This window comes from Fukomys damarensis, unplaced genomic scaffold, assembly GCF_012274545.1.
Source record: "Fukomys damarensis isolate Sample0158 unplaced genomic scaffold, DMR_v1.0_HiC HiC_scaffold_26, whole genome shotgun sequence".
Lineage (NCBI taxonomy): Eukaryota > Metazoa > Chordata > Mammalia > Rodentia > Bathyergidae > Fukomys > Fukomys damarensis.
This window is the reverse complement of record NW_022900938.1, coordinates 17086032-17110078: the sequence shown is the minus strand read 5'-3', so window position 1 is coordinate 17110078 and position 24047 is coordinate 17086032. Positions and strand designations below refer to the sequence as shown.

General features: G+C 41.6%; 1 protein-coding gene and 1 long non-coding RNA gene across 6 annotated transcripts in view; both read right to left on the bottom strand.

The window, feature by feature from the left end:
• Nucleotides 1-5492, bottom strand: part of LOC104870966 — a 40302-nt gene extending 34810 nt beyond the window's left edge. Inside the window, exons 1-3 of the long non-coding RNA XR_782673.2 lie at nucleotides 5326-5492; nucleotides 4394-4466; nucleotides 2901-3024 (exon numbers count right to left, since the gene is read on the bottom strand). This is a non-coding gene — a long non-coding RNA (uncharacterized LOC104870966). The remainder of the gene's footprint in view (nucleotides 1-2900; nucleotides 3025-4393; nucleotides 4467-5325) is intronic.
• Nucleotides 5493-17347: 11855 nt separating this feature from the next.
• Znf385b (zinc finger protein 385B) overlaps nucleotides 17348-24047 on the bottom strand; it is a 299896-nt gene continuing 293196 nt past the window's right edge. For all 5 annotated transcript variants that reach the window (XM_033756310.1, XM_033756309.1, XM_010636790.2 and 2 more), the window contains 4 exons: nucleotides 22048-22293; nucleotides 21085-21263; nucleotides 20475-20576; nucleotides 17348-18748 (listed from right to left, as the gene is read on the bottom strand). In XM_033756310.1, the coding sequence (XP_033612201.1) occupies nucleotides 18530-18748; nucleotides 20475-20576; nucleotides 21085-21263; nucleotides 22048-22293 (746 nt within the window). In that variant the 3' untranslated portion in view covers nucleotides 17348-18529. The remainder of the gene's footprint in view (nucleotides 18749-20474; nucleotides 20577-21084; nucleotides 21264-22047; nucleotides 22294-24047) is intronic.

Genomic DNA, 24047 nt, shown 5'->3' with positions numbered 1-24047 from the left:
AGAGCAACTAGCGGCTATGAGTACAGCACACCACTGCCTAATGAAAGATGTCTAATCTTCCCCATCCTGGGAGGATGTGGCTTCCTGGGCATGAGTCACATGCCAGCTGCCGGGGCGGTCCAGGATCCATCCACGGCAAACCCTCAGAGCATGTGGTGAGGAGAAGGGGCATCCAGGTGCTGCTGCTAGATGAAAGGGGCAGTGGGTGCCGAGCAGGACACACACTGAACAAGATACTCCTGACAGACAAGTATTGAGAGGCAGGTGTCCAAGACAGCAGGATGAGGCAGGAAAGGCAGAGTAAATAGAGGTCAAAGAGTAATCAAAGAGTAAATAGAGGTCAGTATCAGCAACGCAGTTTTGGAGGGGAACAAGATGAAAACATTCATTGCTTTTCCAGCTCTAAAATTAACAGTAAAAAAAGTAAATAAAACTGCCGGGTATAGTGGCACAGGCCTGTAACTTCAGCACTCAGAAGGCTGAGGCAGGAGGAGACCATGAATTTGAGACCAGCCTGGGCTACACAATGAGTTCAAGACCAGCCTGAACTACAAAGGAAGACCCTGTTTCAAAAAAACACAAATAAATAAATCAAAATAAAAAAACTCCACATCACTACATTATTCAGACAGTGCCAAGGAGCAGTTTTCCTGGATGGTTAATAAGCAAGCCCTCCCTCAACCTTCCAGCCAGAAGGAGAAAGTTCCAGTTGCTGGTAATTCAATACTTGGAGAGCTCGGCTGAACCTGGGGCCATGTGAGGTGCAGGCCGGGCCAAGACAGACTTCCCCTCTTCTTCAGGGTGCGCTCGAGCCTCTGACCCTGCTCTCAGGGGCCCTCTTTCCTCCGTCACAGTTCTGGACTGGCTGTCGACTGTTCCCTTATGTGAAACATGTGCTCCCATCCCCTCGCACTTTACCTCCTTCTGACACGCAACTGTTGTGGTTTCTTTTTCTCTCAACAAGGCTTGCTCTACTTTTCAAAGTGACTGCCACTTTAGAACCTAGAAATTCTAAATGCAGTGCCTAAACTCTAAGGGAATCGAGGAGGCAAGGTTCAATTTTAGGCTCCTTTAAAATTTAGGTCTGTATTTTAAGCTTCCCAACAGAGACCTTGCTGGATACTTACTGGTTGCTTAGCAAACGAATGAATGTTTATACCTTTGGCCAACTCTCTCAGCCTCACTCTTTGTTCCCTCATCTCTAAATTGTGCTAATACTTGCTCCTTCGGGTGCACTGATAGGTGTACAGAAATTAATATTCAGATGCCTTGTGAACATGTGTGTATGCCGAGGTAGCTATACAGCGCCTCCCCTGTGGCCCCAAAGCAGTGAGTTATATACTTCGGTCACCAAAACAGCCATGGTGGGGATTTCAGTGTGCGTAGGAGAAAGGGTTGCTGAGGCTGGCAGGAAGATGGAGTGGTTAGTGGGAGCTTTTTGAAATAGAGAGATTCATAGCAAGTCTTAAATGTCATTTGCTCGCCAGCCACTTCACCTCTGCAGAAAGGTGGCTCTGTTTCATGCATAAATTGACCTCCTGGCTGGAATCTATTTATGAAGAAAATAAACTGTGAAACCATAGATGTCTGACTGCTACAAATGGGCAAAAGGACAACTTCCAAAGACATCTTTGAGAACGTCAGCTTCAAACAGTATCTCTAAGCACACAGCAGAAGGTTGCACTTGAGTTGACCATCACAGGCTCAGATTTGTGAACTACACTGAATAATTGATTCCACAGAGACATGGCAGAAGCAAAAGATGAGTGAAAATAGCAAGGGAAAAAAGAAAATGAAAAATTAAAAGGAGGCACTGACCCAGACGGAGATGAAATTTAAAACCAAGTACAATTGCCATTTATATTTCTTGAGCAGTTGTGATGAAGCAAACGTTGTTTTACACTACTGCAATATACACTTTACTGAGTCAATACAGCCATTTTATGAGGCAGAAATGATTGAACATTTATAGATGAGGAAACTGAAGCACAGAAAAGCCAATGCAGGTCTCACTGTCCATGGGAGAGCCGGAGGAGTGAAGGTCCAGAGCCTGTGCTCTTAGCCAGTAACCTAGACTAAGTGAAGGAAAGTGCTCAGTGACTCTGGAAGACCTATGCATCGTCACAGGTTGTGACCAGCTATGTGATTTGACCCTTAGTAACTTTTAGTAGAAGGCAAATTAGAAGCAAGCCGCACCCCTCATTTTGCACCTAAGGGCCAGGCCTGTCGACCTGCTCAAGCTCCCAGGTGCACCCTAGCAGACTCTAAACCTGCTCCATTTGGGCACTGCCTCGAGCACCGCCCTCCTCTCCCATTAGACGGGACATCGATGCTAATAACAGTTTCATTGCAAATCTATTTCTCCTACTCCAGTTTGTCAATATCGCCTATGAATCTTCCTATTTCAAATACACTGGAGCAGGAGTTAGATAAGTGAATATAGGAGCAAAAGACACTAATTGCCTGCATTTTGAGGCAGATTTAGTCCTAAAATTCAGCAAGTCAGTGTGGCCTCTTGACGTGGGCTAGATGGACACCTGCAGGCACAGTTACTGCCTCCCACCTCGCCTGGGCCAGCTCAGGCCCCTGCAGTGCTCCCGTGTCAGAAGCATGTCCACCTGCTCTGTCACACTCCGCCATTTGAGAGCAGGGTTCAGAAATGTCTGCTTCAAGAACTGTTAGTGTAATTCTAACATCTTGACAATATTGACTGGAGAGGTGCTAAAAACATTAGTTTTAGTGAACTGAGGTTTCGAAAGTCTCCCTCTTTACTCCAGAAATGCCTCCATATCATAAATGGAAAAACCAGTGGAAGGGAGTAATGGTTAGGGTTAGCCTGAATGTCTTTGGGTGTCACCACCTAAGGGTGCAGAGGACTTCACTGCCGCATTTACACTCACCTTTCATGCCGTCATCTACTTCAGTCCTTCGGCTCCCAAGACTTTGGTGGGCCCTCCATAGCACCTGCGCCGTCCCACTGCTCTGGGGACAGGTGTCTGGTGCTGGTGGCTGTCCTGTGAGCACCTGAGGTGGAATGGGCAAGACACCAAATTTTACGTTTGAAAGACACCAGATGTTACAGAACTGAGACCAGCAGCCTCCTCCCCGCCTGGGCGTAGCTCTGTACCCAGGTCCCTGGGTGGAGACACGCAGGGGTGCCATGCTCTTTGCAGTCACTTCCCAGGAGCAGGAGCGCTTGGGAAAGTGCCTCCCCAGGTACAGAGCCCTGGGCAGTGAGCCACCAGCTGGCCTCTAGGAGGTGGACAGCGCGGCAATCGCCTAAGGAATGAGTGCTGCTGAGGCCGGGGTCAGTTTTTCTGTAGAGAGGGCCCAGCACTTTCAGCAGGTTCTCAAAGGAGTCTGAGAGCCAAGGAGGTTAAGCTGCCTCTTGCTCCAGAGCTTTGGGCCACAAGTGCTTCAATCTCTAGTTCTCCTCACCTGCCGGGCTCCTCCGGCCCCTCCACTTTGGGGCAGGAGCAGCTGAGAGAAGTCCATTTGCTCCTCCTTACAAGTCCCTTCCTCCTTCCAAGTTCTCCAAAATATGCTCCCTTATGCCAGGAAAAGACTGAGTTCAAAAGTCCTCCTTACTCCCCCGGTGTCATTAAACACAGAAGAGGCAAGTTTGCCCATTTTGCCAGTCCTCTTGTGTTTATACCATTTTAAAACAGCCTTGGGGAAAACAAATCCTTTTTCTTAGCGAGCATGCCAACTAATTCTGGGGAGACAGTAGGAGCGGTAATGGAGGGTGTGGATGAATATTACGCCCTATCTTCACTGCTTGGGAAAAGGTCAAATAACCAAATACAGTGGTGCCATTTCATCACCATGATCCCCACAGTCAAGCCAGGAGGAATTTACTAAGTTGTGAGGGCCACTGTGTAAGGCAGAACTGAGAGTGCTATCATGATTTGGGGTTCTTGGATACAGAGGCACATCTCCCATGGGATCGTGGGCATTGCTTTAAAGGGAATCAAGCCAGGCGTGGTGGCGCACGCCTGTAATCCCAGCACTCGGGAGGCTGAGGCAGGAGGATCACTGTGAGTTCGAGACCAGCCTGGGCTACATAGTGAGTTCCAGGTCAGGCTCAACTACATAGTGAGACTGTCTCAGAAAAGCAAAGCAAACAAACAAACAAAAAGTAAGGGAATGGCCATGGCTGGGAGAAACCACCCATATCTGGGGTGAAATTTGGGGGAAGGATTATTTCTGCAGTGACTTCATCCTTATATAAATTTGTGTTGATTTATACTTAGTTCTGAACTTTTCCTGTCTTTTTGTTCCAAAGTGGCTCAGTTAATGAAATGGCCTGTTTACCTCTTCAGACATCTGTCCTAGAACAACGCATTTCCCTCCAAGCATCTTTGGGGACAGCAGGAATCTACTCCCTACTTACTTGCAGGGGCAGCAGAACCTCAGGCTTTCCTCTTCCTTTGGCTCTCTGAGTTGTAATGGTTCCCATCTGCTCCCTCGAGAAGGAAAACAAAACTGCATTGCCTTCGACACAAGCTGGATCAAGGTTTCACACTGATTGTTATGATTAGAGCCAAGCACATTTGCAATTACTCCAGACTGGTCCCTTTATCGACTGAAGTGTCCATAGGAGGCAGCTGTGCGGAAAGTCAGGCTACCCAGCAGCAGAGCCCTTGCCGCTAAAGCAGCACCCCCTCTCCCCCGCTCCCTGAAAATGACTTCTGATCTCCCTAAATGCCAAGTTGGTCTTGCCCCCCAGGATTCTGACTTATCCTACATTGTCAAGTTCCACCACTGCCTAACAGCTTAGTTGTGCTACCTGCGCTTGCTTTTAATGAGCAAGATTTTGCCCACTTCTCCAGACCAGAGTAGGGGAGCAGACTGTGTGGTATCAGCCCTGAGTGGAGACATCTGCAGATGCCCAGCGCCACCAGGTTCCCGCAGCTGGTTCTGTGGAGCCCCTCAGCAGCTCTACCTGCTCTGGGGCAGCACGAGGCTCACAGCCACTGGCTTTATTAGTTGGCTTAAAAGCCACACTCCTCCCTGCCCTGGCCAAGGTGCCTGGTTTAGCCCCTCAGTATGAGGGAAGGGGGAGAGGAAGCCTCTCCAGGGAACCTTTTCTCTGCTGTTGGTTTCTCAGGTGTGGGGTGTGGGGATCTCGGGATTGCCTATTTGGAGCATGTGCAGCCAGTTTTAACAGGTGCGTTTCTCTGAGATAGTCACAACTGGAGCGAGGGTGGTACTTCTAAATGAGAAAGCCCTTGCTAAGCATTTGCATCTGGCCAGCAGAGTTCAAAACAAGGAGAGAGAAAGTAGGAAGAGTCAGCCAGTCCCCTGCCCCTCCTTCTGTCTTACCCAATGGGATTCCAGTTCCTGTGTGTTCAGCCCTAGGAAGTGTGTGTGGCTGAGGTGAGGTCCCCCTGCAGTCTGATGATAGTGGCCTGCGGGGCTCAGAAAGGAAATCTTGACTTTACCACCAGGAGGCCGGCAAAATTCGCACTCAGCATTGGCAGATCGCATAGACCTGTTCAAGAGAGTTCCACATATGCTATAGTTCAGAAGCATCTCTGACATTTCAGCAGCAACATCTCCAGCCTCCATTTATTATTTATGAAGTATGTGCAAATTTGATTAATAGACCCAAATACTGGCCTAATCAGAAAGCCTTAGTGAGCCGAATTTAGGGCCATGCCAGTGCCCTAAGGGGTTTTGAGTCGCACCATATAGAAATGTGTACATTGTGTAGAGTTAAATATTTAAAGATTTTTTTTTAACATGAATGATCCAGCAAATTAGTTTGCGCCACTGTGGGGATTTAATATTTACAGAAATAATTTTAGAAGATTAACTTCTAGAGCTTATTCTTTCACCAGACGTTTATTAATACATGATAATGTTCTTCTCTACAGTCTTCATGTACACAGTGCCTGGTGCGGTTGACATGGTCTAGAGCTGCACGCCTGAGTGAAATTAGAGGATGAGCTAAGCCAGGCATTATAACGCACGCCTGTAACCCCATCACTTGGGAGGCTGAGGCAGGAGGCTGGCCACATGTTTAAAGCCAGCCTGGGCTATGTGTGAGTTCAAGGCCAGTTTGAATTACATAATGAAATCCTGTTTCCCCTCCTTAAAAAAAAATTAGAAGATGGTCTGCTTAAAGTAGACATTATTTACTATGCTCTCTTCCCTTCTCTTGCCATTTTCACACTTAGGAAGCTGGTTTATTTTTTTCTCTCAACTTAGGAGACACAAATTGCCCTCACATGGAAGTATCTGGAGTATCGAACTTCTCTTGGCACCGCATTTGTGGTCCCTCTTCAGCTCTGGGTGATCACAGACCCTCAAGCCCTTTGATGACTATTAGGCTGCTGATAAGGTCACATGGGGAGTCTGTTTTCATATTAATCGCAGGGCCTCACCGTCTCAGATTCTGAGTTAATTGATCTGATGTTGAGCTGCAGCTCTGTCATGTTTTGAAAGCTTCACAGGGGATCCTTAGCCCAGCTGAGGGTCTCTAAATAAAATTCATCTCTGTGCTACCCACAAATCAGAACAAATCAAGGTAAAACAAATGAATAAAAGGAATCCACTATCCTAATAATTGACTTTGTTTTCTTTGAGGGTCTTCATTATTCCCTCAGGTCCAGGTAGGTGTCTTCTTGATTTTAGTATTCTCAATGCAGTGGCTGGCCCTTTGTGGTTTGCAGAATGAATTAAGGCAGTTGTGGTTTATTCGCATGATAGCATAATGATTCATAATACCTTTCCAGAATCATTTCTATGGCATCCTCAACTTCTAAACACTACAGAACGCTCAAAGGTAAGAAAGGAAAAATATTGCTGTTCAGCAGCTAAAATAGACTAAGAATGATTGGAATACACACTATTCCTGGGAGTGTCCCCGGGGCTGCTCAGGGAGCTCTGCTCCTATTTTACACACAGTTCTGTCTTGCTTCTTTAGTGTCCCCATTCAAAGAAACTTAAAGGATGAAGAACAAATAGTTCGCAATTTGACACTAAAGAAAATAACACATTACAAAGGAAAGAAACAGTGGAAGTCAGAGTACTGGTACTCAGAGCGCTGGTACTGCTTAGAATGCAGATCAACCCGGCCTCTCTGATGTGGCTCCCATCATCCATCCATTTGCTAGGCTGTGCTAGTGCAAGGTACCTTAGAGAATGGAGGTTTGGAGAGGATGGAGATCACATTGAGGATCAGGTACCAGGTTCCGTCACTCTTGCTCTTGGGATGCTTAAAATGCAGCAACAGGCTGCTGCTGCTTTGTTTCCGAAGTATTTCATAGTTTTTACCCCCGAGGTCCTATTTAGGCCATCCTTGTGCTCATACTGTCTGGTGCACAGAACAACTTCCAACCCTTCTTTCTGTAGCTATCAGGAAGGTCTCCCTGAATGCGAATCCTACCCTTTTACTCTAAATCAGTGTTCCCTGCAGGCTACAGGATTTGGTCCAGATTGCTGTAGAAAGCTCTTCGTGCTGATCCACACTTACCTCCCAGTCTTCAACTCTTCTGTGAGCTGCTCTGGAGCACTCCATACTCTGTATTCCCTCATACTTCATGCCATTGCTTCTCTTTGGAAGGCTTTTCCCTCTTTCCCCCAAGCTACCTTGTTCTACAGTTTACCTTGGCATTTATCCTACCAGTTGAGCTGCATTGAAAAAAATGTCCACAATGTGTTTGTCTTCACAGCCACTTCTTTCCCTCCCATGCCCTTCCTCCCTCAGGTTACCAGGATTTTAAACAAACAAACAAATGGTCTCGACCACCTTTCTCCACTTACTGCCTTGCCAGTTCTGAAAAAAGTAATCTCGATAGGACTTCACTGAAAGCTCTTCTTCATCATTTTCCCATCTTTATACTGGAGATGTTGTGTCTCAGCAGGAATCTCTAGAAGCAGTACACAAGCTGTGTGTTTCCACAAATGGGCCCCAGGATCTGACCGTGGAATCTGGTGCTCTGACTGGGGTACAGCAGAGTAATGGGGGCACCGGCAATGGCATGAGGCTGTCTGGGATTAATCTGTGCAAATCTACCTGAACCCCAGTCCTTGTCTGTTTCTTGGTTATGTGCAGTGCCTGACATCCAGTAACAGAATAGCTAAAAATACACTGAGTATTTAGTATGATTTTTAGAATTTGACCCCCATAACAAATTTTGGTACATACAGAAGTAGTGGCAGCATTAATATTTTATAGAGGAGGATAGTGAATCTCAAACCTGCTGAAGATAACATGTAAACGTATAAATAAATGTAGGCTCTCGAGACTAAAATTGGCCTCAGGATGCCTATGGGAGTTCTGTGGCTAGGCAGGGCTATATTTGAAGTCCAGACTAATGCGGTCCACATCTCCAAGAATTATACTGAGTAGTTGAAACTTCAGATTTGGACTCCAAGGAAATTCCCTCTGCAAAGAACGAAATACTCTCCAGTAACAAAAAAGAATGTTTAAATGCCCTGGGAATCAATTTTTTCTTCTTTCCATAAATGTATTGATACAGGGATGATATATGAGATGAAACAGGACCTCCAAATGATATAAGGGAAATATTATAATTCCCAACCTGTTCGATGGCTGACACACCGAGTTAGTGTTCTCTAAAATGGAAGAATGAATTCTAGTAACAGCAGAGGTTAAGAGTAGGAAGTATTGATTGAGAGGATAGCTCCTGAGAGGCAAGAGGGTCCTGAAGGAATAGCCAAGGACCCCCACTTTACAGGGAAGTTTTAGAGAGCAGAACAACATGGGTTATAGCTATGATCGACCAATAAGGTTCTGAGTATAGCTGCTTAAGTAATATTGATCCAATAGGGAACAAGTCATGTAACAAGTGTGCAGGGAAAGAACTAAGACTTTTTCTAGGAAATGATGGGGCTGGAGGTCTTGGTCACCCACCAGAGTGATTAATATCTATCCAGACTTCATTAGGCCAGATGTTACTGCTTATCTTGTCCTTTGGGGAAGTATGCAGGCCTGGTCCTTTTGTCTTTGTCTTGAGGCATAGTCTCTAGCAGATGCATCTCCAGACACGGTTGTAATGTGTTTCTACCTTTGACGCTGCCTCTGTGGAGGGCCCAGCTCTATCTGATGCCTATGATATTTCCACCTAATTTAGCTGTCCATAATAGCATCCCATCTATATTTAGACCACTAATTGTTTCAGTGATGAACTTGAATCATTAAAAAAAAGATTATTAACTAGTATATCATGTTAGGAAGACAAGACCATGGCTAACAAGTTTTAGAAAATGTTCCATCCAAAAGTTTACATAAAACCAAGAGAAATGTCATTCTGAAGAGACTAAGATTTTTGTATATGAAAAATAGACTTACACTAGACACATTATTCTAATTTAAAAATTAATATTATTGTAGCTGAATTTTAGAATCACAGGTTAGAACTGCACCTTGAGATATGTTCTGGATTATTCTCCTATCTTTCCTAGCCCAAACAAGTTGGGTAAATTTAAGAGATATTGCTTTGAAAGCTACCCTCAGTAATCTTCCTCTTATTTTTCTAGAATTGCTACCTAAGACCCAGCCCAAATCTTTCATAAACTCCTCAAACCACGTTCCCTTCATTTCTATTCTTAAATTATAGATAATCTACTTTTTCTGCTGATCTTGACTTACCGGGCCCTCTTCCATATTACCAACTATTTCTTTCTTTTGTTTTTAAAGGGCTATGTAGGGTTTTATTTGCAAGGAAGAAAAAGCAAGTGAATTGATTCCCAGGGCATTTAAACATTCTTGTTTATTACTGGAAAGTATCTCGTTCTTGCAGAGGGAATTTCCTTGGAGTCTAAATCTGAAGTTTCAACTACTCAGTATAATTCTTGGAGATGTGGACCACATTAGTCTGGACTTCAAATATAGCCCTGCCTAGCCACAGGAGTCCCATAGGCATCCTGAGGCCAAGAACACTTTCATTTTACACTGGGAGGCATCTGCTAAACTTCAGATTTCTGGAAGCCAATCATATCTTTCTGAATAATGATCTGTAAGGGGCAGCACCCAGTCATCCACATTTTAGCAAACTTTCTACGTGATTCTTCTACATACTGCTCTTGAGAATCTGAGGTCCAGGTTGCCCTTTCCACTTACCTTAGTGAAGATTCAGTCAGTTCAAGTTGTTTGTCTGTAAACAAAGTAAACTACCCTATTAGGAATGCTCCGCTTTCTGACTTATATTAGTAATTTTGACACTCGCTTGGCTTCTGCTTCCGAACTAATTTCAGTGTTCAACTGCCCCATGTGTTGATTTAGAGTGAGATCAGCCATGTTCAGAATTCTGGGTGCAAATTAAAACTAGTTTTTCGTTCTAATGAAGGCATGTGTTTGACTACCATTGTTCCTAATGACACTGCATCTCACAAGGACCTCTTGTACGGGGAGCCATCAGGAGGAGGAAACTACTGATCTTTATTTTGGAAATCTAGAGCTCCAAATGCAAAGTGTTTCTGCACTAGAGTTTTCCTATTTATCATGCAAGCTTTGATTTTAGTGTTCAGTCCCCTACATGCCTTGTGTTTCTATTTAGTGGGAAGTGAAACAATTATTGGTGTCCAAATACGGAGGGCATCTAGATGATATTCTGACTCCTGAAAGGGGAGGAGAGTTTCTGTTTTGCATCATCTTTTTATCATTTCAACCTCCTGGATTGTCAGTTTCTTTTCAAGGAAATCTTACCAGTATTTGTATTTATATAGCCTATTTTCCCCCCTTTTTTTCCATAACAAATATAACTAAGATAGTGATCACCTCATACCCAGTGGCCTATTCACCAAAAGATGTAGTTTATAGGAGACATGGATTTCCAACCAACGGTGAGAGATAAATGTATTTTGAATAATAATGTTAATGCTAAAATAACTAGGCACAATTTCCCAGTGTTTTGAAAAAAATGGGCTCACATAAATCTATGCATTGGCTGTGTAATTTCGAAGATCTGAGGTTTAGTCCTTAGCTGGGCAACAGAAGAATCCTCAAGATAGGGAAAGGCTGGGAAGAGACATGTGAGTGGCATTGACATTAGGAGACTAGAGGCCATTTACATCACTTAAGCAAATTATTTTCTCCTTTTCAAAATAACCTTATTACAGTTTCTCAACATGTCACTAAAATAGTTTTTCCTTAAGGCAGAAAAACTGAACTAAAACTCTTTCCTTGCTTTCAATTTTTATAATTAACTATTTCATTTGATGTTTATTACATATTTACTTCTAAATTGTCTTGAAGTCTTTTGACATGATCTATCATTGTATTGTATTGATCATCTCACTTGAGTATAATAGGATGACTGATTAGATTTATTGGATTCCAAAAGCAGTGACAGAACAGGTTTATTGTAAGAAATTCAGACTATGCCAGAAATTATAAATAAAATGTAAAGCCTTAGGAAAATTTGCAACTCGAATGTAAGTTCTTCCATAAGTCTGAATAACTACTATTATCAGACATCTCTCCATATATATATGCACACAAATAAGGGAAAAGAAAAATGTGAAAAAAATAAAAAAATAAAAAATGGAAACAAAGTCTTTGTAAATAGGGAAGGGTGAAGGGGGTGAAGGGAGGGCAGGGACAAGGGGAAAAACAAGAACCAAGACATCATGTAAAGATACAAGATCCCAATGATGAATGTAACTGTATTGTTTGCTTTAATAAACTTAATGGGGAAAAAATCTGGTAAACTTTCCTAATTCCAGAGACATCTGGGAATCACTCTATGAAGCAACAGGGAAAAGGAAGGTGACATGCAGTGTGGCATGGGGACCGCAGAGCTGTGTGTGGCTGTTTTGCCTGTTGCTGCTCCAGCTCAGCAGTACTCAAGTATGTGAAAGCAATCTGACAAAGAAGTACTGTGAAAGCTGTTGGTGGACAGGATGACTTCCCCAACAGCTGGCCGTGTTATCTCCAGTGGGGCCATCACTGCCCCCCACCCCAGGCAGGTGGCTCCTAAAAAGGTCACCGTCAGCCTTACCCAGACCACCTCAGACATAAAACACATGCCCTTGGCCCTCTGGGTCTACCAGTGTGGGCCACAGCAGATTCTGCCGGGGCAGGAAGCCTCAAAAGGCAATGCTGCTGGTGGCCTGCAGAGGGCGGCCTTGCTCCCTGTGTTCGGGAAGGTTCCTGTTCTAGAGTTACGTTATCTTATTTTTTTGTTGTTGTTATTTTTGTATTGATCGGAAGCCTTAAATATTGAGTTAATATGTATTGCTTCCAATAAATGCTGTATTCATTATTATAAAAAAGTTAACACAAATGAGATAATAGTGTGCTGGTCTGTAACTTTTACTTCCCATACCTGGAGACAAGTTGTGGACAACTTTCCATCTTAATACTCAGAGCACTATGTCATTATTTTCAATGATAACTCTATTTTCTACTGCAAATTAGTTCCATAATTTATTTATTCATTCCCTATGGATGAATATAACCCCTACAGATGAATTATTTTAGAAATACACATAAATCATTTTTTCACATCATATATATCTATATCTATATATCTATCTATATAGATATATATATCTCCTGGAACTCCTGGAACTCCTGGACCAATTATTGTAAATAACTGATGAGACGATATCAATGATAATTTTCATTATTACTGTGTTGTGTGAATGTGTCCATTTCCCTGCCCACATGGTTCAATGGCTCTAAAATGCACATATTTTAAAAATATGCTACATAAAAATATTGATTTTATTCATATAACAAAAATGTTAATGTTATTCATATAAATTCAATGAAGACAAACTTCATATTGAGTAAAATTATGTGTGTATATATACATATATATGAATATATAAATATTTACCTTTTTGGCCCACATTTTCTTTTCTTTTTTCATTTTTATTTTAGTTTTTTTTTTTGAGACACGGTCTCGCTATGTATTTCAAGCTGTCCTTGAACTCACTATGTAGTCCAGGCTGGCCTCAAACTTGAGGCAATCCTTCTGCCTGAGCCTTTGCCTCATACCTGGTTATGGCCCACATTTTCTATTTGGTTGTTTTTCTTTTTTGAAGTGCTCCCCCAACCCATTTTTATGAATTTCCTGAATAATGCTATGAATTTTTATGTCATATGAGTTACATAATTTTTCTTATTTCATCTTTTTAGATGCTCAAACTTTTTAATAACATGATATGTCTCCCAGTCCCTGCCCCAGTACTGGGGATTGAACTCAGAGCAAGTGCTTTACCACTCATTTACCTCCCTAGCCTGTTCTATTTTATTTTGAGACAGGGTCTTGCTAAGTTGCCCAGGCTGGCCTCAAACTTGCACTCCTCCAGGTTATTTTCATTTACAATGTAAAAACATTATGGTTTCATTTCAATTTGAGATTCTGTTTTTCTTACATGGACTAAAAGAAAATTCAGAACTACTTGTGACATATTGGCCCATTATCTGAATATTACCTCTATTTGAATTAGATCTTTGAGAATAGGAGCATAAAATTACAATTAGTGAATTTGCTATTCTTCATTACAGAGGTACTTTCCTGTGAGTCTTGATCACTAAAGACAAAATTGGCTAATTTGAAAGCATCTTAAAATGTAGAAATTTAAAATGAGAAAAAATACTGATTTTATTCATTTATTGTCAAAATTCATATAGCATTCTATAATTTACAAAAACATTTTCTTCTGTTGAATTTTATTGCTTATTAGAACAATTCTTTAAGTTGGATACCATTGTATCTGTTTTATATATGTGAAAAACAGAGTTTAGGAAAATGACATAAATTTTTTTTCTGTTATAAAATCATGGAGCTAATAATGTGCATAGGACATGATCAAGATTTAAATTCAGGTCTTTTAAGGACATTGTATTATTCTTACATAATTCTCCTTTCTTAATTTTGCTATTTCACTATAATAAACATGGAAAGCTTAGTGGCAAGCCTGTCCAATCATCTGTAGATAAGTGACTTCTTAAACTACAGAAAGTGACACAAAGATATTTCCATTATTCCTACAGAAGAAATTCTATCTGACAACCAGAGGTTTGATGCATTTTAAGCACTTAGCTAAGAGTAAAAGAAAACATTATATCGTCACTCTGGCTTTGGAAATTTTAGCCAAAGAAATCAGGGCAATTCCCTAGTCACACTCCATAGTGGCTGAGAACCTGCACCATAGGCACCCGATGATTCCCCTACAGAGTTAATTAGTTGGAGGAAGGAAGGAGGCAGAGATGAGCGTCCCCAGTGGAATGTGCTCTTGCATTACACTGCTTCTCCCAAGGTACAAGAACTGGTGTTTTCCTAAAGAGCCTATGTTACCTCTGATGATATGAAAGGCCATCATTTTAACAAAACAAGCATCTGATGGAAGCAATGCTATGAAGAGAGGCCAAGATCCGCGCTGTACATGTACAGAGGTGAAGTGAAATCCTTTGGCCTCAAGATGTCTGTGCTTCCGAAGGCTGTATATCTTCGCGCTCGCTTCAGTCTTGCCTACCGCCATGCTCCTAACAATGTCTTCCCCACCACGATCTCCCTTTCCTATAGCACCTTAAGACAGTGGGTGCCCATTTCCCAAAATATCCCCATGCTCGTTCTCTTTAGTGAGTCTCCTTTAGATGTCCTTTGTGAGTCTTAGCATGTGATGCTGGCAGCTCTTTCTCCTCTGTATGCTCCGTGCCACCTGCCCCGAGGGCTTGTGGGAACACCCTTGGTTCATTTCTTCTAGGCATTAACTATAGTGTAGTTTTCTTTAAAGTTACTCTCCAAGAGAAAAATTCTATACGACTGTATCTCTGGAAAGTGAGAATTCTCTTAGGATGGAGAAGAAATCAGAGGTGGTATTTGGGTACAGAAGATTTTGTTGCTTTTTCCAATAATTTAATTTTGTTAAAAAAAAGCATCAATGTAACTTTAAATGAAGGTATCCGAACCTACATTTCCTCCTGTCCTGGTCTTAGTCATTGTCAAAATATCATTGACTTTTACTTACTGCGACTTCCTCTGCCTGTGAGAGTAATTCACAATGTGCCTTTAAAAACTCATTATTTAGTTGTTAATACCCAAGAGGGAACTTCTTTTCTGAAGCATCGTGGTACCTGAGATGAAGAGGAATTCTCCTGAGAAAAGAGTTGCCAGCTAAGAAATAAAATCAGAGGATATCCACCTAAACTTGAAGTTCAGATAAACAAGTAACCTTTTAGTATTAGTGTAGTCCAAACACTGTGTACTTATTTATGGGATATACTTATATCAAATGCAATCTCATGCAAAAATTATTAAGATGAGGGCCGGGAATTTAGCTCAGTGGTTCTGCCACCTGCCTGGCAAGCACGAGGACCTGAGTTCGATACCCACTACCAAAAAAAAAAAAATTATTAAGATGAATGTTACACTAAACAGTCATTACTATTTTATTTGAAATTCAAATTTAACCGACTAGTTTAAATTTTATCTGGTCACCCTACGTGAGAGTGGGTTTCAGATTTTACCAATACCATAGCCGGATTATGTCAGAGGAAGCAGCATGTTTTTAAACCCACACGAAGTGGAGTACTGTGGCAGTCTTCTCCATTGTGAATGGCCTGGGAAGGGGATTAGTTCAAAGATGCATGTGTATCCTTTGGAGTCCATCACTCAGACACCTCAGATCAGGGTAGATGATAAGATATATCTGTTTAATAGTGTTGCATAAATCATGGCTTGTAGCTACTCATGGCTCCTTCTGGAGGCATTTCATCTTAATTAATTGCTATCCTTTTGTACTTTGTCCCTGAGGTGATTTTTTAAAAAAAATCTTAATTCTATGAATCTAATGAGTAAATTTCTAAGTCTATTAAATATTGACATTTGAAAATATTTGAAGATTGCAGTAAGCTTCACTGAGACACAGGACAAGGCAAGATAAATCAAATATAATTGCCGCTGAAGTCCATAAAAATAAAAAGCTCTCCAACGTGTTAACTAAAACATCACCCCTTCAGAGCATGTGTACAAATCATGTCTCAAATTTCCACCCCACAGTAAGTTTAACTGATACTGGTTACAGTTCAACTGCATCAGATTTAAAACAAACCTAAATTCAGAAAGTGAGACTGGGATCTATTACACTCTAAAAGAAACCTGTTACAAACTTGAATATATGAAGTCCAACAATTTTCGTACATTTGGATAAATCCATTGATGGGGGAGATATATCACTGTGCATCACAGCTAAACTGCCATTGACTAGCCTTGATGACTTTTTAAAAAAAAAAGATTATATAAATTCTGCAGCAATTCAGTTTTCAATTTCAAAAACAGAGTGTTTGGTCTTAAGATGAGAAAGGGAATCTGTAAGTATTGTTATCACTCCTCTCAAAATTCTACAACGATATAGTATAGATCAGTGATGGTGTAAGTTCTTTGCTTTTCTTAACATTTTGAAGTGAAGTCTAAGTACCGTCCCTTAAATCTAGATGGGTCTTAGTGACTCTTTTAAACAGCAGAATATAGGCTAAGTGACACTCCAGGAGTTTTCAGACTATTTCATAAAAGGCCCTTGAGTTCCAGCCTCTTAAAACTCACAGTCCCAAGATGACAAAGGAAGACTTGGGGGAGGCCACGTGTCTGCTGTGGATAGGCTGGTCCAGCTGAATCCAACCTTCTAGCCATGCCCCCTGGGCACCATGTGAGGATACCAATCAGCCCTCCAGCCCAGCCCACCTGCCAGCCCGGGGGGTGGTGGTGGTGGTGGTGGTGGTGGTGGAACTCTGTTGATGCCTCAGGGAACAGAAAAGCACAGCCAAACCCTGATGGAATTCCTGGCCCATGAAATCCTGACGTCATAAAAGGTAGTTATTTTAAGCCACTAAATTTAGAGTCATTTGTTCACCAGATCACCAGAATAAGCACTGATGTATTATTGATCTTTATACTTAACAAGTAGTAGAATGAGGGAAAGAAAAGAAAGATGTGTTGATTGGAGAAGATGAAAAGGGAGTGGTGTGGTTAAATCCTCTAAGAAGAGACCATAAATGTCACAGACACCAAGAAAAGATGAGCTAGGGATTTGGATGGAGGACCTATAGTGAGTTTAAAGAAATCAGAATCACAATTTTTAACAGGCTGCTACCATGATTTTAGGCAAACTTACCACTTTGCTTGGTTTAGAGATTCAGAGAACAGTAAAGTTTCACCTCATGCAAATGCTGTAAATGGTAATGCATAAACATGACAAATAAATATGCAACAAATACAATCTAAAAACGCTAAATATGTAAGAAGCAATCTTTGTACCTACTAACGATAACGATCCTTCGTCAGGTGATTTCAGATTGGAGGAGTCTCGGGAGAAAATAACACTGAAAATATAAACCGATTTTTATTTTTCGTGCTTTTATTGAAAAGGTACATTTAAAAAAATACACAGACATTTTACCATTTACAGGTTGCAGATATAGGTGCTCTAAAAGAGATAGCTCTATTCTGTTGTTTTATGATTACCACTTGCCCCTGACAGCACAAACATTCCAGTCTTGTTGACATCAGCCTAAAAAGGGGGGCAGGGGAGCATGACCTGCGATACTGTCCGCAAACAGAAAGACAAATGGTTCAATTATAAATTTTATATCTTCTGTACATTATTGCATTAGGGAGCCACAAAATCATGTAGCGTCATTACAAATAAAAACAGGTTAAAATGGAAATAATGATGTAGAAACACAGGGATTCATTGTGTTCTTGCAGAATGCACAGGAGGTGCGAAAATGTGTGACTGAGGACGCTCTTTTTGTGTTTGTATTTGCTTAGCAACTCAAACTGGTGAATAGGCTACAAAATAAGTTAAACAAAAGTAGCGAAAAGGTAGTAATTATAGCTATGGTATATGGCTTTCTATTTTGTTTAAATATCTCCAAATAAAATGCGAAATAAAGAAAATACATTATCTTTTGTTCTCGTAAAGAGAAAATTCAAAGCTACTTTGCTTCCTAACATTTACACAGCAACTAAAAATGCTGACTTCCGACGAGAGATACGATCTAGTACTACACAGGATACAACAATACTTGGGTCTAAAACAGTACACAATCCCTGTCAACAACAGTACACCAAAAAGAAAACGTCGTGATCCATTGGTAAATGGTTTCCACAAGTAAGCACTTGTGTTCTATATTGTTCCACACTAGAATATGCCCGGTTGGATTCCAGAGTTATTTACAGACATCTGAGGAAGATCCCAGTTTTCAAGTCTGTCAGGAAAATATTCCGTATTTTCTAAGCCAGATCACATCCATGGGAAAATAGAGATTGATTTTTTTTCTGACCAATTGAGTGGGGTAGGCGAGAGGGGAACCAGGAGGTAAAGCCTACTGCTCACATTCCTAAATGACAGGAGCGGTCCATTAAAGCACTCTGGAATCTAGCGATTGGTTTTTCTTTGGAGTTGGGGTTCAGGAAGGCAGGCTGCATTTTGTGGGTGCGTGTGGGGTACTTACTGCAACCCGAAATGCTCACACTGCTGCAATCCTTTACGTTTTTCTTCTCAGCGTTCCTACTGGCCTGGATTGTCTTGGGGTTTGCAGAAGTCAGTAAGGGGCGAAGAGGATGGAGGCGGGGGTGGCGCGGATGGGCCCGTGCCCCGGCCTCAGGAGAGCTGGGGGGATGGCTGGAGCCTGGAACAGCGACGCAGACGGCCGGGGTGGCAGTGACAGCGCAGAGGACACGGCGGCCGCAGCTGCCAGGGGTGAGGACAGGAAAGCCGGGGCCAAAGGCTTCATCATATCTTTCTGGAATGCAAGTTTTGCCTAATGGAGGGAGAAAAACCAGGAGTTTGGCGAGGATGTTGTTTTGGAATAACAGTACTACAGATATATTTCCATAGGTAAAATATATTAGCATTAACAAGCTTTTTTAAATAATAAAAAAAAAAGCTGTCAGAAGTCCAGAAGTGATTATATTCACGAAGCTGGCTTCAGTGGCTCTCAGCATAGCTTTACTTTGATTTCTTTCCATTTCAGCTCTTTTTTGATCTTTGATCCTGGTTCCTACGGCCTAGGAAGTCTCCCTAAGAAGACACAAACGTACTTAGCAAGAGTAAGATACATCTGCTGGCTCCCGTTTAGGCAGCGGAGCTCAAGATTCAGACTTAAACTGGCACGTGGCCTAGGGAGAGGTTTTTGTGCTTTTGTTTTGGAGAAGCATAACCCGTCCTTTCACTTCTTTTAGATAAATTGCATTGAGGTTAGGTAGCTGGGCTTTAGGAAGGGACCCACAGAGTCAAAAAAACAAAGTCAATTTCTATTGCTCCTACAGTATTCCCTGAGAAACTGCAGCTAAATAGAGTTTCTGTTGCAGAGAATAGCTATAAGTAGGCTAGAAAGTTTCTCTACTTAAAGGAATCCCTGAGCAGAATCTTCCTGGAAAGTAAGAAATCAATCTTTAATTTCTCTCTTTGCAATCAGGAGGAGCTGTGCAAGCTGGATTTGCTCACTGCAGGTACTACCTGCTGGCAGCATCAGGAGGAGGCCCTGGAAGGTAATCTCAGCATCACCTTGCCTCCAGCTGCCCAATCCAGCCTCCTCTCAGACTGAACATTATGCTGGGCAAAGTCCCAGGGAGACTGAAATCCATACGTCTGGCCATTTATGTGACACCTATTGCTGAAGTCTCTAGGATTTTTTGCTAAGAAACTGAAAACAGTGCATATTGAGACCAAGTAAAACAGGCTCATTACCAGCATGCCTGCTATAGAATAGAAAGAGCAATACAAATACATGTTGCACACACATGCTCGCCCACAAGCTGGAAAACAGGAAGATATTAAATTCAGTGAATAGATTTTTGCTTTCATGAAACCACTTCCCTCAGGTTCACATGGCCTCAAACCCAGGATCTTAATGCCGCAGCCTCTCAAGTGGCTAGGAGTATAAGCAGCCACCACCATGCCCAGCTTTATTTTTTTTTAACACGGTTAAGAAAGTTTTTTGACAAGGTCTTGGTAAAAGAGTCAGGTGTTAGCTTTTAAAGAGGTTCAGTTTCCCTTTTCTAAGGAAGCTTTGTTCAAGGTGTCCTATAGCACAAACTCAGAAGTTCATTCTAAAATTTCCACCAATGAGGGCTATTTAAATTCACAGCTTTTAGGTTGTGACTTTAGCATGTAACTCAGTGGTAGAGCACTTGCTTAACATGTGTGAGGCCACGGTTTCAAGTCCTAGCATGGCAAAAAGTTAAAAATGAGAAAAATAAGGTATACATGTAATCCCAGCACTGTGAGAGGCTAAGACAGAAGAATCTCAAGTTCGAGCCCAGCTGGGGCAATGGCGTAACTGTCTCAAAAATAAAAAATAATAAAAGGACCTGGGAATGTAGCTTCATGTGAAGGCCATGGGTTCAATCTCTTGTATAATGTTAATGACTAGGCAATCAGTGTACAACTTTTCATGATCATTAGTTCATAAGCTCTCTGGAAAGCCCATGTCCAACTCAGCAAGTTGGCCCCACAAAGCAGGTGAGCAGATGAGGTAAACTTACTGCTAGAATGCTGGGGCTCCGCTGGAGTTTGTTGTATGGGCTGTATTTCGGCTTCAGGGGTTTCCCTGCAACTCGGTCTTTATGCCTTCGGCTAGAAATGTGCTGAAAAAAGTTTGAGGAGTTAGCTGAGTCGTGAATGTATTTCCTACACAGAGGTAGCTGGTTTCTTCATTCTCAGCTCTAGGTCCTCTGTTCAAATATGGTTTGGGTAAAATCTTTAGGACTTCTCAATTAAGACTTGCTACCACTTGACTGTAATGTTTCCATCCTCCTTTGCTCCACAGCCCTTACCAGAATTTGCTCGGTATCACCCCTTTTAAAGACAAGTCTGTTTCCCTAAGCAGATTTGGGTTCTTGACAGACTGGCTCCTGCTGGACTATATGCACCATGCTCTCTGACACCTAGCCTAGAACCCAACATAGACAGTAATGCATGCTAGAATGTTGGCTACTGACTCCCCTTTCCACACAGCATTTGTACGTTATGCATCCTCTAAAGGTTAGAAAATTCAGTGGGGAGCACAGTGAAAACCATTTCACGGATGAGGAGATTACTGACAGTAGAAGGGTGGCCCCAAACAACAGGGTACACGAATCCAGGATACATTACCTGTTTGAGTTGAATTTCGGAATTAACGTGAACATCACAGATTTCACAATGAAACGTCTTGTTCTGGAGTCCTGACCCCTTACTGCCATTCTGCGTCTTTAATCTCGATCCTGGTCTAGGGTAGGACTTAATTGGACCAGCTCCATTGCGAGCCTCAACCATGGTCTTGTGTTTAGACCCTAGGATGGGAAGAGACATACTTTGCATGGCTGCTTAGAGCTGTAGGAAATTCCCTGTTGTATTAGGCTTGAGAGGTTTGTCTTTGGGCTGAAGTTCCCAATGCTGGTTAGGATCACTTTAGCACTGATTATACATTTAACATACTTTTATGGTAAAAAATGGAACAACGTAAGAGTATATAATAAAGTATGGAAAACATAAAGGAGCCTAAGAAAATAAGGGATTCCTAGATTTTTCACTACCCAAAGTAACCACTGTCACCCAGCTCTTTGTTTTTTGCATAGTAAAAATATATTTTAAAATTGGGATTATGATAAATAAAAATCTGAAATCTTCGAATATCAAATCAAGTTCATATTTTCTTATCATTACATTTTAATGGCTGGGTAATGTACTCTATCACATTGGGCCACTGTAATTTATTCAATATTTCTCTACTGATGGATTTTTAAGTTGTTTTCATTTTTTCCTCTTATAAGTATGTAACAATATTGTGCAGAAAGTTTTGTGTTCATTTCTTATACTTCATCAAAATGTAAAATGAGTTTTACCAAGTATTAGATGCCTTTGAGAAAATAAATAGAGCAAGTTTTATCTCCAACCTGCTTTTGCTTTGCTTGTTTCCAAAGTCATTAGGATCATATTTTTCTAAAACATTCCTTTGGATCAAAAGGGTAGAGAAGACATTGAACAAACAATTTCTGAACAATAGATGTGATATACTAATGGGAAAAGTTGGGTTTTGTTGTAAAAGTTATTTAGATTCAAAAGATAGTGGCTTACCTGTATTGTGTGCCTCTAGCTGTGACAGGGAGTTCACAGCCACTTTGCATAGTGAACAATAAAGCAATTTTTTGGCTTTTTCTTCTTCTGATTCAGCAATGGCCCCAGGAGCTCCATTTGTACTCTTGGAGGGTGAAGTGGCTGCTGCAGGTGGCAGGGCAGCTGTGCCAGGTTTGAGGAGCAACGAGCCACCTTCGGAGCCTGCTGGCTGACTGGGACTGTTGGCTTTTAATTTCCCTTTATCTTCTAAGGAAGACACAGAGATACTGTTAATGCCTTATTATCACACAAACACAGATGAATCACCGTAAAGGAATTAAAATAGAAAATTGACTTCTATCTTAAATAGAAAGACTCACTGATACAATTTTTACACTAGCACAGATTTTACTTCATAAAGCTGGATTTAAACAGAATCCCAAGCCATCGGTTTCCATATTAGGTCACTTCAAGATCATGGTGACTCATGAAGGAAGAACTTCGTTCTCTTCCTTAAAGCAGGCAATTTTCTGTCTGGTATCCTTACGTTATAAGCCATGCTCTAGAGAAGGCTTTAATACAAAAATCAGCTACCCCTACACGAGATGATGGTAACATGAAGGAAGGCATTAGCTGATGTTATTCTCGCTGGGCCACTCGTGTTTTAATTTCTTTCTTTTTTGAGACAGGGTCTCACTATATGTTGAGACTGACCTGGAACTCACTATGTAGCCCAGGCTTGTCTCGAACTCACAGCGATCCTCTTGGCTCAGCCTCCCAAGTGCTGGGATTACAGGCATACGCTACCACACCTGGCCTCGTGTTTTAATTATGACATGGATAGAAAGTTAAAGTTTAATTTTTACTTCAGGTTAAAATTTTTAACTTTGGGTTCTAGGGTGGAGGAGAGGGAAGAAATGTGGTTCATTTTCATTATGATTAGTCAAGTTTTTGCTGTTCTTTGAATGGCAATGAAATTTAGCCAAAAAATAAGGGACAAGGGTTGTATACATTATACTTGTTAATCACTGCCAGTCTAAATAAAACGTTTTCAATAATGACATCAATCATAAGTATAATATGAAAATTAGCCAAATCACCTAAAGATATTTCAGCATTTTGATCATGTAGATATGAATGCTTATAATCCTTGAGGCCTATGTGCAGGCTATGAGGGGTCAGAGTGACTTTCACGGAATCTGGAGTTCATTTACTATTCAAGACAGGCTCACTCAGGGACTCTTTTGGGAAAGAAACCCGAGCATTGTAGGCAACAGCAAAATCCACCCCACACTTAATTCTAGTAGTGTCAGTACTCTTAGAAAATGTCTATAGATATGCTGATTAACTCTCATTAAGAGAAAAGGGAATTCAGACTGAAAATATAGTTGTTAATTGCTCTAGCTAATTCAGAACTACGTGCCATAGGCTTAGATGACCAAGAGGGAAGGAGTGACCCGAAAATAGTAGTGTTGTGTTTCTACGTTTGCATTACAAGAGTCTGCATGTGAGCAAACCAAGGCTTTCAGGACTCAGAAATGGTGAGAGATCCTATTTTTTGTTTTGCTTTTGAGACAGGGTCTCACTATGCAGTTGAGACTGACCTGGAACTCACTGTGTATTCCAGGCTGGTCTTGAACTCACAGTGATCCTCCTGCCTCGGCCTCCCAAGTGCTGGGATTACAGGCGTGTGCCATCACATCTGGCCTGGAGATCCTATTTTTAATAATACTTTGAAAAGCCTCACAATTTGGAGATCAGCGGTCAAGGTCCATCTCTTTTGCTTGAGCTGGAGCCATCGAGGTATGTTAAGATTAGACACAGTAAGAGTGATAAAGAGGGATTCGAGGTCTGAGTGTCATCATAGGGTCCTACATTCTATGTTCCTTTTCAGCAAGTATACTAAAACCTGCAGGAGAGGGCCGGCTGGGGATTTAGCTCAGCGGTTTGGTGCCCTGCCTTGCAAGCGCAAAGACCAGAGTTCAATCCCCGGTACCAAAAAAAAAAAAAAAAAAAAAAAA